The sequence below is a fragment of the Trachypithecus francoisi genome, unplaced genomic scaffold (assembly GCF_009764315.1).
Source record: "Trachypithecus francoisi isolate TF-2019V2 unplaced genomic scaffold, Tfra_2.0 Lachesis_group10, whole genome shotgun sequence".
NCBI lineage: Eukaryota > Metazoa > Chordata > Mammalia > Primates > Cercopithecidae > Trachypithecus > Trachypithecus francoisi.
In genome coordinates, this window is record NW_022681455.1 from 70,697,563 (window position 1) to 70,715,137 (window position 17,575).

Here is a 17,575-nt window from a genome sequence, read left to right on the forward strand (position 1 = left end):
TCATTTTTAAGTCCTCAGCTGACTAAGAACCTAGGTCATAGTCAAGTATCAAAAAAAAAAAAAAATGTTTAAAGAATGAATGAGTAGATGCTACACATTTCTTGGGTCCAAGATTTAAAGGTAGAGCTTCATGTAATACATCATTTTACGACATTATCAACTATAACATCATGTGCTTTAAGAATGCAGTCTGGTTGTACATGGTGACTCATGCCTGTAATCCCAGCATTTTGGGAGTCTAAGGCAGGAAGACTCCTTAAGCCCAGCAGTTTAAGATCAGCTTGATTATCATAGGGAGACTCCATCTCTACAAAAAATAATTAGCTAGCCATGGTGGTGTGCACCTGTAGTCCCAGCTACTTGAGAGGCTGAGGTGGGAAGACTGCTTGAACCTGTAAGGTCGAGGCTGCACTGAGCTGTGATGGTGCCACTGCACTCCAGCATGGGTACCGAGCTAGACTCAAAAACAAAAAAAGAACGCAATCTGGGCTTCTCCTCCTAAATCTCTTGCCTCTGGATATTCCTTTTTCTGAAGTGTGTGGAGAAACAACCTAAGTTTGGAAAGATTAAGACACATACCAATGTAGAGAAAGATTTTTTTTTTTTTAAGACAAGGTCTTGCTCTGTTGCCCAAGCTGGAGTACAGTGGCACAAACACAGCTTACTATAGCCTTGACTTCCCAGGCTCACACAATCCTCCTGCCTCAGCCTGCTGAGTAGCTGGGACTATAGGTGTGTAACCTCACACCTGGCTAATTTTTAAATTTTTTGTAGAGATGAGATCTCGTCATGTTGCCCAGGCTGGTCTCAATTCCTGGGCTCAAGCAATCCTTCCATCTTGCCTCTTTGCCAAGTGTTGGGATTACAGGTGCGAGCCACCACCCCTGGCCAAGGGAAAGCTTTTAAAAAAATTTAAACAAACTCAAAAGTTTTATAAGTTCTGGAAGATCATGATAAAAATGAAATATTGGAAGAAGCAAGCTGTTACCCATCAACGTTGAGAAAATGACAAAACATAGCAAGTTTTACATGGCAACATCTGTTTATAATGTGTTAAAGTTTTTTTTACCTGTTCCTTAAGGGGAAAAAGTGGGTAATTCAATTAACATCATGTAGGACTCTAAACTTTCAAAGTAACTTAACTTTTTATTTTGAGACATGGTCTTGCTCTGTTGCCCAGGTTGGAGTGCAATGGCTGATTATAGTTCACTGCAACCTTGACCTCCTGGGCTCAAGCAGCCCCCTTGCCTCAGCCTCCTGAGCAGCTGGAACTGCATGTGTGTGCCATCACACCCAGCTAAAACTTTCTTTTTATTTGCATTAATTATTATTATTATTATTATTTTCCACTGGGAAGACTCAGACCCAATTAACTTTGGATATGAGCTCTCTGCCTGGTTAAAACTTTATTACAGTGCTGATTTCTTCTGCTTCTGAGTTTTTGCCAATCTTTGGCAAAGATCAAGACAGGTCAGAATTCTTAAAGTTCAGCTGCTTGTAGAGACATTTATAGCAAAATAAAAAAACTTAAAAATAAATGCTAAAGAGTACATTTTTTCTTCTTTTTAGAGATGGGGTCTTGCTATGTTGTCCAGGCTGGGCTTGAACTCCAGGGCTCAAGAAATCTGCCTGCTTTAGCCTCCCAAAGTGCTGGGATTACAGGCGTAAGCCACCATGCCCAGTCAAGACTAAGTTTTTAATTTTACTGCCTGGTTATACTGTATATAAATATTTAAAATATCAATCTTGGGCTGGGCGCAGTGGCTCACACCTGTAGTCCCAGCACTTTCAGAGGCCAAGATGGTAGGATCGCTTGAGGCCAGGAGTTCGAGACCAGCCTGGCTAATATGGTAAAATCCCGTCTCTACTAAAAATACAAAAATGTAGCTGGGAGTGGTGGTATGCACCTGTAATCCCAGCAACTCAGGAGGCTGAGGCAGGAGAATTGTTTGAACCTGGGAGATGGAGGTTGCAATGAGGCGAAATCGTGCCACTACACTCCAGCCTGCATGAGAGAGCGAAACTCCGTCTCAAAAAAAAAAAAAAAAAAAAAAATATATATATATGTATATATAAATAAAATAAAATATCTATCATGATAATTTAATAGAAGTTTAAAATATTTTATGCTTTTAAACTAATAAAGTGACTTTGAAGTCAATAAGAATGCTGAAAACAAACTGTGTATATTTTAGTCTTTCCTAATGTTTTTATGTTCTTCTTTTATTCTACTCAAAAGGCAAACATTTTGTTTCCATGGTTTGAGAATTTAGTATATTAAATTATGATAGACTTTTATTTCTGATTTGCCTTTGTGCTTAAGTGATTGAAATCTGGTTTTAATAAGATATACATTTTTTTCTAAAGACTTACTCTAGAAGAACAAACAGATGTATATGATAAAATAATATTATATCATAATAAATGTGCTGTTCTCTTTCTTTAATCACACCTGTTTAAAAATACAGATACGGGTCCAACATCCCTTGTCTGAAATGCTTGGAACCAGAAGTGTTTCGGATTTTGGATTTTAGAATATTTGTATCACATACCTTCCCAGTTAAGCATCCTAAATCTTGTTTTTCTTTTTGAGACGGAGTCTCGGTCTGTTGCCCAGGCTGGAGTGCAGTGGCCAGATCTCAGCTCACTGCAACCTCCACCTCCTGTGTTCAAGGAATTCTCCTGTCTCAGCCTCCTGAGTAGCTGGGACTACAGGTGTGTGCCACCATGCCCAGCTAATTTTTGTATTTTTAGTAGAGACGGGGTTTTGTCATGTTGGCCAGGTTGGTCTTGAACTCCTGACCTCAGGCGATCCGCCTGCCTCAGCCTCCCAAAGTGTTAGGATTACAGGAGTGAGCCATCACAGCTGGCCAGGCATCCTAAATCTTAAAATCCAAAAATCTGAACTCTGAAATGCTCCAATGAGCATTTCCTTTGAGCATCATGTAGGTTCTCAAAAACTTTTGGATTTCAGAGTATTTTGGATTCAAAATTCTCAGATTTGGGATCCACAACTGTATAAACACACTAGTTGGTTTTCTAACAACTAATGGTCAGAATGAGAATCCTTTCATGAATAACACATTTTATTTTCTACCAATCAAGTGGAAAAAACAAACAAGACTCATTTGATAATCACTACACTAAAAGGTTGAAAATGACTTAAAAATATTTTTTATAGTTTATAAAACTATACTTTCTATAAAAAATGAAAGAACTGAAATTCTTCAGACAATATTTTATGTATTTTAAAAATATTTTTAAAATGTTTTAAATGTTTTGTAGAGAAAGGGTCTCACTATGTTGACTAGGCTAGTCTCCTAACCTCAAATGATCCTCCCACCTAGACCTCCCCAAAGTACTGGGATTACAAGTGTGAGTCACTGCACCCAGCCAGACAATACTTTGGATATTTATTTCATTTGCCTATTCTACTTTGTCTAGAGCATGTACAATAGGAATATCTATTTTGAAAAATAGATATCTTTGGATAGGAATATCTATTTTAAAAATTAAGATATCTATTTTGATATCTTAATTCTGAAGAAAAAAAGGTTCTGACATTATTTTTAAAATGTGTCAAAGTCCATACCTGATTTCTTAATGATGAAAGAATGTATTCCTTTTCACAATGGGTAATTCTCTTGTGTTTTTGTGGTGTGTCACTAACTAACCAGATCCACAAAAGAAACCAAAATATTCCAATAGTACCTTAAAATAGAAAAATAATAGATAAAATTAGAATGTATCAAATAAAAAACAAAAGAAAACAAAAACACAAAATTAGAATGCACCACCAACAACTTTTACATATCTTGAAAAAATTATGTAACTATAAATTCAATGTAAAACTGACTTCAGTTTGGATTCAATTTAATGGGATAATTGCTATAACTGTATTATTGCTTATACATTTTGAAGAAAACTTTTTTTTTTTTTTTTGGAGATAGAGTCTTTGCTCTGTCGCACACGCTGGAGTGCAGTGACGTGATCTCAGCCTACTGCCATCTCTGCCTGCCGGGTTCAAGCAACTCTACTGTCTCAGCCTCCTGAGTAGCTGGGACTACAGGCACATGCCACCACACCCGGCTAATTTTTGTATTTTGAGTAGAGACGGGGTTCCACCATGTTGGCCAGGCTGGTCTTGAACTCCTGACCTCGTGATCCACCTGCCTCGGCCTCCCAAAGTGCTGGGATTACAGGTGTGAGCCACTGAGCCCCGCCAGAAGAAAACAACTTTTAACCATGACTTTGCCTATCAGGGTCTACCAGACAAACCTTTTTGAAGATATATTTCCACAATCTACATATTTCCAAAGGTGTCTGCTTTTGTTAGTTGATTTTTAAATTTTGATTGCAGATACATTTCTTGCATGATACGTCTATGTGAAAATCTAATTTATTAAAAATGTGTATCATGCTGCCAAGGAAACTGAGAAATAAAATGCCTTGGGACTAAGTAAAAAGAAAAAAAAAAAAAAACAACAAACATTAAAACTACCAAGTGAGAACATCCTACTTTGCTTGAGAAGAAACTTAAAATACCCAAGACAGTGATTTTTTTGATAGCAAATGTACTATTTAAGTCCAGGATCAAGAGTCATTTCTACTGAGAAATATTCCAAAACGAACATCAGGTCATAATTCAAATAGGTCAAGTAAACCATACCAACTTGAAAAACAGGTTATCAGGAAATGTTTTAGAACTCTGTTTCAGTAATTTGGAAGATATATTTTTAACACATTATTAGGCTACTATTATTACATTTTGAATTTGTTACATTATAATTCAGCTAAAAATGTAAACTTACCAAAAAAGTAGAAGACATAAGTCCAATTCATGTAGTAGCAAATTATTCCAGAAAGAGGAAGAGAAATTACTGTCCCAAGCTGTGCTCCTAGAACAACACATAAAACTATTTTATAAACTTTGGAGAGAGAGAAACAAAGACAGGACAGGCAGGTCTACTGCTTACAGACGATGGGTAACAGGTTGGGCACAGTGGCTCATGCCGGTAATCCCTGCACTTTGGGAGGCTGACGTGGGTGGATCACCTGAGCCTAGAAGTTTGAGACCAGCCTGGGCAATATGGCAAACTACTATCTGTACTAAAAATACAAAAATTATCTGGGCATGGTGGTGGCGCACGCTTGTAGTAACAGCTACTTAGCTACTTGGGAGGCTGAGGTGGGAGGATCGCTTCAGCTGTTGAGGCTGCAGTGAGCGGCAACTGTGCCACTGCACCCCAGCCTGGAGTGAGACCCTGTCTAAAAAAAAAAAAAAAGCCTAACATTTGGTCCCATAGAAACAAGATTAGAAAAAAGATATAGAGGTAGTGTAACAGGACAAGCAAAGGAATGGAAGCAGGAAAGCAGAGAGTAGGAGGCTTGGGAACTTCATTTGGGTAAAGGAAAGAAAAAAGAAGATAAAGCTGGAAAAACAGGTTGGACAGTGGAACAGTTACTGAGTACCTACTCCAAGCTAGGCACTGTCTGCCAGAGATATAAGGCTAGCTGCAATAAAGCAGTGAAGACTGTAAAGAATCTTGCCCTTAGTGCAAGGAGTTTGGGATTTATTCAATAGTAAAGGGGAACCTTAGATAGTACCTGTTCTTGAATCTATCATCAGATTTCTCATGTCAATCTCCACATAGCTGCAAGAATAATCGTCTTAAAATGTAATTGAATCATGCCTCTTAAAAAACAATCTACATTCTTTCCTGTAGTCTATAAGACCTGATATAACCCGACTCTTATCTCTTTCTCTAACCTCATCTTATGCCATTATCCTCCCTACTCACTGAGTTCTAGTGACCCAAAGTAGTTTTCCATTTGTTTAAACCTTTATGTTATTTCCTGCCTGAGTGCCCTCGTACATGCTGTTCTGATTGGCTGAAATGCTCTTCTCCCTGCATGAATGGTTTGTTGTTATCCTTCAGATTTTAGCTTAAAAGTACCACAGAGAGGCCTTTTCTCAACTACTATATTTAAAAAGCAGTCAGGTGGAAAAATTTTAATTCAGTCAATGAAAGAAAGGCTAGAATATCTTATGCAATCTGGTAAAATTATAATTCACATATATAAAACTCATGTTATCTCACCTGTAGATCAAAATGATGGCAAATAAAGATGCATAGAAAAAAGACGCATGAAGAGTGGGGTTGAGAATCATGATACATTCATTAGTTAACCAAAACAGAAATCACAATTTAAGGACAAAAACATTCCATTTTCTAGCTACTGGCCTTTTTTCCCTTTTTATTAAAAAGCATCTCTAAACAAGCAAAAATAAATTTTAAAAACCCCAAAAAAGTAAACAGAAAAAGAAACAAAAAGAGCATCTTTATACCAATATCTGAAAAGGCAACATACTTTGAAATAGATGATGGTAGATGGGGAAAATGACATTAGTCAATTAAGCCACATTACTATAAGTTGTTGAGCCAAAGAGAAAAATTGGTAATAAAGTTGTACTACTGAAACTTAATGTTCTCCCCAAAGGGGCATCCAATCCGACACTGCATCATTCTGGTATTCAGGCACTTTTCCCCCAAGGTTGATATATACATAACATATTACAGCAAAATTTGATAATTGTTATCTCACCTGCATATGAAATGCTAAGAAGCTTGCTTCTTTCAAGAGGGGGAGCCCAAGAAGACCACATGGCATGCATGGCTGGAAATGTAACACCCTGAGAGAAGGGAACATGATATTTCTGATGAAATGTAAGGTAGTTTTGTTAATGTTTTAACGTAAGTTAAGTATTTTTCTACAAAAGCATTTTCTGGATAAGAATAAAACCAGAATCAGGTTCCATGAAGTGAGATATTTTTATAGTGTTAAGTGAAAATACCTTAAAATGAAATACTTTCAGGATCTGGGGGCTGGGTGTGGTGGCTCATGCCTATAATCCCAGCACTTTGGGAGGCCAAGGCAGGAGGATTGCTTGAGCCCAGGAGTTTGAAATCAGCCTGGGCAACATAGTGAGACCCTATCTCTTAAAAAAAAAAAAAAAAAGTAAAACTCCCCAAAGATTCATGGATTTTGGAACTGGTTTGAAGATGACAAGATAAGGTTTACAATAAATCTAAAATAATTGTACTGAGTGAGGACATAAAGGGATCACGCTCAAGGTTAATTTTGCTCATTCACTTTATTAATCACCTGAATGAAAGGAATATTACTAAGTTATAACTTTAAAAAATACTGAGCTAATACTTTGGGATACTGAAAAAAAATTCAAGTTGACAACCAACTGGAAAAACAGTCCTATTAAAAAAAGGATTAATTCAATTAGCATGTTTACAGCCTTTTTTCTTTTTTTTCCTGCAATAATGAGCCTAGTAGATGCCACTTACTGACACGGAGAGGTAATGAGATGTGGAAAGAGGCAGTTTCATAGAGACTGGTTAAATGAGGAGATACCACAGGAGAGTGAGAGAGAACAGCTCTCCTTGGACACTCTCTGTGCCACTTCAGAAAGATTAGTTAACCTCCTTGAACTTCAAGGCAGTTGCATAATTGTTGTAAAGATAAATGGTAGCTAGTGCTATTATTAGTGGAGAAGAGAATAAATGTTTTAATACTTTATACTTTCTGCTGACTCTTTCAAAACCAAAAACAAACAAACAAAAAAGGAATTAAAAAACGTAATACCAATGGAAGGCAAAGATGACTTAGATACACTGCAAATCAGTAAGAATCTATGTCATGGAGCATACACAGGATGAATCATTATAGAAGAAAACTTAAGATGTTTGGAAATGCCCACAGACATTATGTTGTAGAAAACTTTATTATAAAACCTAGGGACAATGTAGGTATATTTATGGTGAATCAGATGGCAGGAAAGAAAGATAGTAATCTAAGTGTCCTTTATGAATGAGGAAATGCATCTGTGATACATACTGGAGGGATGAAGAAGGATGAGAGAACCTGAGTATAAACACAACTTAAATTCTATTTAGTTTTTGGCCGGACATGGTGGCTCACGCCTGTAATCCCAGCACTTTGGGAGGTTGAGGCAGGCAGATCACTTGATGTCAGAAGTTCGAGACCAGCCTGGCCAATATGGTGAAACCCCGTCTCTACTAAAAATACAAAAATTAGCCAGGCGTGGTGGCACGTGCCTGTAATCTCATCTACTTGGGAGGCTGAGGAAGGAAAATTGTTTGAACTTGGGAGGCGGAGGTTGCAGTGAGCTGAGATCGTGCCATTGCACTCCAGCCTGGGCGACAGAGCGAGACTCCGTCTCAAAAACTAGAAAAAAAAAGGAAATAAAATGTCACCTGAGATAACAGTAGTAATATGATCAATATGCCGTAATATTAAATTAGTGGCATAAACTAGAAGTAAAATATGGTAATACATTCAGGAAGGAGATTCAATACTAGGATCAGAGAAAATATGCTAGATTTAAGTATATTTTACTTTGTCAAGAAGAATAGGAACCTGGTAATAGAGGAGTAATTTTAATTTTGTGATCAGGAAGGGTTTACTTTAATAGATCTCTATTGATAAGAACAAAATAAAAACATTCAGATGAATGAAACATCTTTAAATAGTACCTGGCAAAGTATTCTAGCAATCCTTATCACCATATGAATTTTATATCTATCCTGTGACTGAAAACAGGGAAGGTATTTTAGTCCCAGTTTAAAAAATGATGGAACTGAGGTCTAGAGATTAGAGCTTACCTAAGTTTCACTGTTAGATACAATAGAGCTATTATTCAAACTCTGGTCCAGTGTTTATTCCAACAGCATGATACGCTGCTACTTAAAATAATCTTCATGCTCTACACCAAGTCCAGTGGCCATTATCTTGCTTGAATTAAAGAAATGCAAGAGATCAAAATACACCTTTCCCTGGGTTTCAGAGGTAGAAGTTCAACATTATAAAGGAAAAGTGAAAATTATTAAGTATGGGGGTACACATGATGTAATACAAAAGAAAAGTGAGACAGAAAAGAAAGACAAGAATCAAAATTTTAAAAAATGATAAAACTATTAAGAGGAGGGAAATAAAAGAGCCAAAAATTAATCACCAGAATCATAGAACTAAATTGACATAGTTATATAAAATAATAAAATATTTGTCTCTAAGTTACAAGACCAGAAAAAATAAAAGAATAAGTGATAAAAAAGAAATTCAATGCAACTCAACAGTCTATTGTGTACAATGTGCTTCAGACCTGGGCATCAATGATAGAAGAGAACTGTGGCAAGAGTATAAGAGGTAATGATGGCCAATCTTAACCATTTTTTTTCTTTTGAGACGGAGACTTGCTGTCGTCCAGGCTGGAGTACAGTGGAGCAATCGTGGCTCACTGCAACCTCTGCCTCCTGGGTTCAAGTGATTCTCCCACTTCATCCTCCCGAGTAGCTGCGATTACAGGTGTGTACCACCATGCCCGGCTAATTTTTTTACTTTTAGCAGACACAGGGTTTCACCATGTTGGCCAGGCTGGTCTCAAACTCCTGACCTCAAGTGATCTGCCCACCTCGGCCTACAGGCATGAGCCACCACACCCGGCCTATCTTAACCATTTATTAGTGGTTTATTTTCTTCTCTCCTAAAGTATGAGCTATGAAGTCTCTTCTGGAAAAATGTTTTCTCTGGTTTTTGAGTACAGTTTCCAATTTTGGGGTGCTCCTATTAGATACCTCATTTACCACAAACAAAATCTATTCAGGTAATTTTCTAGTTAGTCCTTTCTCTAAAAAATAAACCCCTGTTATCATCCAATGTTATTTTTTGGTTCATATTCATACCAAAGAATGATATCTTTAAGAAGAAGAGAAGGAGACACAGGGTAAGAAGTAAAACAAGAGAGAAAAGGAAATTACCTCTCCTAGTCCTTCTAGTGCTCTGAGTACAATGAGTGGTCCAACTCCTAAATCTGCAGCAATAGGAGTGAACAGGGTGAGGACAGCAGTGCCAAGGATCCCAAATCCTAGCAGCAGTTTCCCCCCTATTTTGCTGGCAACATATCCTCCAGGAATCTGTGTGATGATGTAGCCATAAAAAAAGGAACCGAGAATCCATCCTTGAGTTTCTGCATCCCACTGGTACTTCTTACCCTACAAATATCAGAAGAGAATAAAACAATCCTTTAAGACCTTCACGCAACAGCTCTTTTCTCTTACTGGTATGCAAGTACATATAAATGAGATCTTGAACCACTATTTTGGACTGAAGAACATGCAAACTTTCTAGTAGGTGGGTGAGTCATAACAATATAGACATACAGGCCAGGCGCGGTGGCTCATGCCTGTAATCCCAGCACTGTGGGAGGCCAAGGTGGGCGGATCACGAGGTCAGGAGATCGAGACCATCCTGGCTAACACGGTGAAACCCCGTCTTTACTAAAAATACAAAAAATTAGCCGGGCATGGTGGCGGGTGCCTGTAGTCCCAGCTACTTGGAAGGCTGAGGCAGGAGAATGGCGTGAACCCGGGAGGCGGAGCTTGCAGTGAGCCGAGATCGCGCTACTGCACTCCAGCCTGGGAGACAGCGAGACTCCGTCTCAAAACAAAACAAAACAAAACAAAAAACAAAGAAAAAACAATATAGACATACAGTATGTAGAAGTGAATGAAAAAGAACTGACAGTTGTAAACTTCAAGAAGGCTTACAATTTTATAAAACTAGACTGCAGGATGTGCTGCAGATAGCTTTGTAATAACTATGACCAAGAAGGCTCACAAAAGAATCACAAAAAAGGCTTTGGTGTCTCTGAGCCTACTATGGCTTGGGAGGCTGCTGTCTCCCCTGGCACTGCCTCCCCCTCCCAAAAAAAGAGTCACAGGCTTAATCCAGAAAGCTATTAAACAGAAAACTGTAGAGGCTGAGCTAGGCTTTGGGAACCAGGCTTGGTTTTAATCTTAGCTCTACTACTTACCGAATGTGTGATCTGGGAAGAGGAAATGAAATAGGCACATAAAATAAGGCTTGATGCACAGTTAATGCTGGCTATTAACATGCATACATATAAATATTAACAATATCTCCCCATTTCAGACCAAGCACTTAAACAAGCATATGGAACTATACCAAAGAGCAAGAATTTAAATCAAGCCACAAACTTCATATGAGTAGAACCTGTGTTTTCTTTTTTTTTTGAGAGGGAGTCTCGCTCTGTCACCCAAACTGGAGTGCAGTGGCCGGATCTCAGCTCACTGCAAGCTCCGCCTTTAGGGTTCACGCCATTCTCCTGCCTCAGCCTCCCGAGTAGCTGGGACTATAGGAACCCATCACCTCGCCCGGCTAGTTTTTTGTATTTTTTAGTAGAGACGGGGTTTCACTGGGTTAGCCAGGATGGTCTTGATCTCCTGACCTTGTGATCCGCCCGTCTCGGCCTCCCAAAGTGCTGGGATTACAGGCTTGAGCCACCGCCCCCGGCCAGAACCTGTGTTTTCATTAGTAGCAGTGCATAGTAAGGTACTAATGAAGATTTAGTGACTCATATGAGTATCTGACATCTTTAATGCAGTGTAGCTGTATAACCAAGCCAACATGTCAAGAACTATTCCAGGATTTCTTTCTACTGTTGATACAAGGCAGATGAAGATAAGTAGCAGGGTCAACAAAAGCACTTTGCAAAGAAAAAGACACAAAGCAAACTCATACTTTCCCTTATTTAGGGTACCAATTAGAAGTTTATCTGTGGAATTCTAGGATTTCATGTATAGTCCAGCAGTATTGTCCCTGAAGGTCACAGGTTGGAGTGGAGAAAGTGAGTGATGTGTACCCAAATGTTACTCAGCAACATTATTAAAGTCATATAGAAAGATTTTTGGAGAGATTTATTTTGTTTAGAGAGAAATCCTCTTTCCTGCTTGAATGCTCTGCTTGTAAATGATAGAGGAGATTCACCTAAGTATGAACTAGCACCTTTGTGAGCACTGAAAATGGGTGAAAATATATGTTTGTTTTTTTTTTTTTTTTTTTTTGAGATGGAGTCTTGCTCTTGTTGCCCAGGCTGGAGTGGAATGGCATGATCTTGGCTCACTGCAAACTCCACCTCCCAGGTTCAAGCAATTCTCCTACCTCAGCCTCCTGAGTAGCTGGGATTATAGGTGTGTGCTACCACGCCCAGCTAATTTTTGTATTTTTAGTAGAGACAAGGTTTCACCATGTTGGCCAGGCTGGTCTTGAACTCCTGACCTCAGGTGATCCACCCACCTCAGCCTCCCAAAGTGCTGGGATTACAGGCATGAGCCACTGCGCCCAGCCTGAAAATGTGCTTCTAAAAAGAATACTAGCTTTTCTTTCTGTACTATCTCCTTGTGTGATAAGCAACATAAAATGAAGTATATATAACTTAATTATAAACAAATGATGAACACACATTTATCAATTCCACTATAACATAAGGCAAGCAAAATGACTTATGTAGCTTAGGTTAGGCATGTGTACATTCAGAAAAGAATGTCCTAAGAAACTGGCCAGTTCTTATTTTTCATCTTGCAACTGAGATTACCTAAACTCTCTTGTAGCTGTAACCCTATAAGTGATAGGGTTATAAATAATATGCCTATAAAAGCTATTTAGAAAATTTAAAACAGTTTAATTTTATGTTTTATAAAACTGGTTTTTCCAAATTTTCTTCAAGCATGGTATGTTTACAGAGGGAATGGAAGAACTACTTCTCAAACAGATCAAGGTGTATTATGGCATAGCACTAGTAGCTATAGTTACAAGTTATTGCCCAATCAGTTCCTGGGAAAACACAAAAAGAAAGTAATTCAGACTATACATAAACAAAGTGTGGTTTCTGTAGGATGAAAAAAGACCTTTTAATATGTTTACTTGCAAGTATTTTAGAATAATTAAAATTGTTTCCTTAAAAAATAGCACCTACCGTTTGATTATGATGAACTTTTATGGGAGCAGAATGCTCTGGACACGCCTTGGAAGTTCTATTATCTTCTAAAGTTGTATTTGAATCTACCATATCCACTAACGCAACACTCAGATTCACACGTAATGCATACACAATGAAGAAACCAAAAAAGGCCAAAATTGCTAGGTTGTAACGAGCAGAGCAGCACACTGGAGCTGAAATAAAGATTGGGGAAAATTTTTATTTATTTTTAAATTTTTATTTTTAGAGACAGGGTTTTGCCACGTTGTTCAGGCTGGTCTTGAACTCCTGGACTCAAGCCATCCACCTACCTCAGCCTCCTAAAGTGCTGTGATTATAGGCATTGGCCACCACACCCGGCTGCTTTAATTAAAAGAGTTAATTACACGATATTGTCTAAATAATGAAAAAGGTTGCTTCTGAAAAGTACAAAAATAAGAAAACATTTTAAAGAATATTCATAGATTAAGCAAATCTAAGAAATATTTATCAAAGATTAGCTGTTCCTCGTATCTGTAGTTTTGGTAAAAATTTCACACATGAGAGCCTGGACCATAAGAAAGTTCATTAAAACATGGAGGTACAAGTTTTATCACCTTTGCTGAGAAAAAGATCTATTCCAGATTCAAACTGAACCCCCTATTCCTTGTCAGCTGGCAAAGATATATGGCATGAGAAAAGCAGGTAAGGAGGTTTAATGGCGTTACTATTACTGAAAAACTATCTGAAACATGGTCAAAAAGTACTTGAGTACTTAGGATGACACGATATATTACTGATTATGAGTTAGTAGCCATCTCATTGTTAAGTGTAGCATAGCAAAAAAAAATTAACGCCAAGGGTAGGGCATGAAATTTCTTTTGATAAATTTCTTACCTCGAAGAGTATCCTCAAAGGCTGGGTTTGAATCAGAAGCCATGATTAATACTTAAAGCCATCATAAACTAAATGCATTTAAGAATCTAGAAGCAAACTTGCAGAACCTATGACAGTTGCAGCATCTGTGACAGTTGCTCAGTAGTTATCAAGCTAAAGGGCTCACAGTAAAAAGGGGAATAAGTGAATGTACCACGATGATTTAAAAAAAAAAGGAGGCCGGGCGCAGTGAGTGGCTTATGCCTGTAATCCCAGCACTTTGGGAGGCCGAGGTGGGCGGATCACAAGGTCAGGAGGTCGAGACCATCCTGGCTAACACGGCGAAACTCTACTAAAAATATTCTCTACTAAAAATACAAAAAATTAGCCGGGCGCGGTCGCAGGCGCCTGTAGTCCCAGCTACTCAGGAGGCTGAGGCAGGAGAATGGCGTGAACCCGGGAGGCGGAGCTTGCAGTGAGCCGAGCCTGGGCGACAGAGACAGAGACTCAGGAATGCAGAATAGGTTGGAGGAACCAATAAAAGGATCATGTGAGAGGAGGAGTTTGACCTATTTTTTACTCTAACTGTGGGCTTATGCATAGCTTCTCTTTTTTCTTCTTTTACTGAGTTTCAGAATTGGGGAGGGATGGGATTCAGGATGCTGACTAAGGATAATCAACCTCTTAGTAACAAAGAGAAATTAGCTAATCCAGAGTCTGAACATCTTTAAATTTAGTAAACTCTGAGTGGCTGATAAATATCTCTTTAAAGGTATAAACATGTATTTCATTAAGCAATGACGTATTACAATTAAAATGAAATGAAAATATGTGTGCTTTTACTTGGTAATGACACATCAACATCATGCAAATGTGTGTACGTTTTTCCCCTACTTAAGAATCCTGGTATTTTCATTAACCTAGCATCAAAGGACAGAATATATTTTACAGAATATGAAAGTCTTGATACTGGCTCAGATGAACTGATTTAGACTGAAACATTAATGAATATGCACAACTATACTTAGGTTTATATTATTATGATCCTACTCACTTTTTTGTATGCCCTCCTATATTTAACAACTGTTGTTTTTTTTCCCCTTGTGTAAGATTTACTTCTTTTAACAGAAAACTTTTCATTTGGCATTCTTAAATCCTTTCTTCAGGGGTACAGCTATGAAATTTATGGTACCACTACTATAGTTAGATCCAGATCTGTAAGAATTGAATTTCTAAAGTTCTAATCACATTGTTTCTATCACTAGAATGTAGGCGAATTTGCTTTCTGCTCCAACCAAATGGGCAGTTGTCCAGTTAATGGCAGTTTGGATATTGTGAGACGTGTGTTGTAAAAAAAAACACACATTTTCTTTCTTTCTTTTTTTTTTTTTAGAGACAGGGTCTTGCTCTGTTGCCCAAGCTGGAGTATAGTGGGTGATCATATCTTTCTGTACCCTCGAACCCCTGGGCTCAGATGATCCTCTCACCTCAGCCTCTTGAGTAGCTGGGACTAAAGGCATATGTCAGCACATCTAATTTTTAAATTTTTACTTGTAGAGTCAGGGTCTCACTATTTTGCCCAGGCTGGTTTTGAACTTCTGGTCTTGAGCAATCCTCCCATCTCAGCCTCCCAAAGCACTGGGATTATAGACGTGAGCCACTATGCCCAGCAGAACACATTTTCTTTATCATTGCTCTATGTCAGGTGATATTACCTAAAAGTCTGGACGGGAGACTCAAAATCTCGCTAAATTCATGCATTAAACTGTGTTACTTTGAGCAATTTGGAGCAAGAAAAATCCAGATTTATATATTATATCTGTTTTGTCAATGCAGTATTTAAAAAGATCATTACCTATTTCAGCAAAGGAGTGATGAGATGTGGTTTATGGTTTAAAGAGCTTATCCGGTTGATGGTTTAAAGAGTTCATCTGGTCCCTGCATGGAGACTATAGAGAGGAGAAGTGTGAATGGGTGTGAGGAATATAGAGTGAGGGAGGTGACTTAAGGGACTACTGTAGCTTTCCAGGTAAGAGATGAAGGTGGCTTAAACTAGAGTGAAAGCAGCAGTGAAGAAAAATGGGCAGATTTGAGATGTTTAAACGCAGAATTAACAGGCCTTGCCCAAATGTTAGATGTGGGAGTAAGTGAAGGGGAGGGATGAAGTTATTAGTAATTCTCTTACTCTAAAAAACTGTATTTTATGCTATTCTAATTTGTAATGTTATTACTCCATTCTATCCTTATTTGCAGTTATCTTATTTTACTGTATGTTATTAGTTTTCCCTAAGTGATACTTTATTTGGACTATGATATACCTTATCACATGAATTACAAAGGGCTAGAAGGTTGTGAAGTGAAAGAAATGTAAGTAAAATGATTTCAAATTACTCGTGGTATTACTTGGATATCTGACCTACAAGTTATAGATCAGGCAACTTTAACTTTCGGGTGCATACTCAATAACTAGAAAATAAAAAGCGGCAAGGCGCGGTGGCTCACACCTGTAATCCCAGCACTTTGGGAGGCCGAGGTGGGTGGATCACTTGAGGTCAGGAGTTCGTAGACCAGCCTGGCCAACATGGTGAAACCCCATCTCTACTAAAAATACAAACATTAGCTGGGCGTGGTAGCAGGTGCCTGTAATCCCAGCTACTCAGGAGACTGAGGCAGGAGAATCGTTTGAACCCAGGAGGCGGAGGTTGCAGTGAGCCGAGATCATGCCATTGCACTACAGCCTGGGGACAAGAGCAAGACTTCGTCTCAAAAAAAAAAAAAGGAAAATAAAAGGTCAATTTAGGTGTCACAAAATATATTACTAGGAGATTCTAAGAAATAATAAAAATAAACAATTACTAGCTAATAAAATGGTTGCTGATTACAAATAAATTCAATCAGAAAATTTTTATTTCAAGAAGTTATAGCAGTAAAGAAAAACATGACTGTGAATGTGAATAATCTTTGAAACCGATCCAACAAAAGCATGCTTGCATGACCGAGAGAGAACATCCATTGAGCATCAAGTTCAAAGCAAAATCATGCTTGCATAAGGAACGTGGCACCCATCAAAACAAACATCAGCTTCTAAAATATGTTTTAAATTTAGGAATGTGTGTGGGTGTAACTGAAAGTACACAGGCTAATTTAGAGTGGGACCTGGGAATGAATCTCTGTTTCTGATTTTCACTGGCTATGTGCTTTTGTAGAAATTACTTAACAGTTTTCATCCTCAAGTTTCTCAGCTATAAAATGAGGAGACCACCATCTACTCACTGGAGTGCATGGGGATTAAATGACATACTGCACGACATTACAGCAGGCACTTAGTAAAAAGGATTTCTTCCTCCTTTCTATCTGGAGAAAGTTATGCCAATAAGACAAAGTACTATGTACATTTATATAACAAGGAACAAAAGAGGCACATTAATCTGCAGGAGGGGACAGTGGAGACAGTCAGAGAAGGCCTCTTGGAGAAGTCTTCTTCAAGGAGCAGGAAGTCACCAGTAGGGACAGGTGGAACAATCCAAGCAAAGGCAGCAGCATGTACAGAGGTACGGAAATGAGACAGATAAACATACGGAGAGCAGAACATTATAAATGATCTGCAGTATCTAGATTATGTACTGTAGTAACTCTAAGAACTAACACTATTGAGTGGGATAGTGGGTATTAAGTTTAATAACATAAAATAATACATAATTTTTTTTTTTCTTTTTTGAGACGGAGTCTTTCTTTGTCTCCCAGGCTGGAGTGCAGTGGCATGATCTTGGCTCACTGAAACCTCCATCTCCCAGGTTCAAGCAATTCTGCTGCCTCAGCCTCCTGAGTAGCTGGGACTACAGGCGTGCA

The 17,575-nt window shown here is 38.3% G+C and overlaps 1 protein-coding gene across 4 annotated transcripts in view; it reads right to left on the reverse strand.

Moving 5' to 3' along the window:
- Nucleotides 1–17,575, reverse strand: part of SLC17A5 (solute carrier family 17 member 5) — a 59,696-nt gene that overhangs the window by 37,035 nt on the left and 5,086 nt on the right. For 3 of the 4 annotated variants that reach the window (XM_033217679.1, XM_033217678.1, XM_033217677.1), the window contains exons 2-6: nucleotides 12,869–13,065; nucleotides 9,852–10,085; nucleotides 6,607–6,694; nucleotides 4,812–4,898; nucleotides 3,593–3,711 (exon numbers count right to left, since the gene is read on the reverse strand). In XM_033217679.1, coding sequence (XP_033073570.1) covers nucleotides 3,593–3,711; nucleotides 4,812–4,898; nucleotides 6,607–6,694; nucleotides 9,852–10,085; nucleotides 12,869–13,065 — 725 coding nt within the window. The remainder of the gene's footprint in view (nucleotides 1–3,592; nucleotides 3,712–4,811; nucleotides 4,899–6,606; nucleotides 6,695–9,851; nucleotides 10,086–12,868; nucleotides 13,066–17,575) is intronic. The other variant, XM_033217680.1, reaches the window with a different exon arrangement.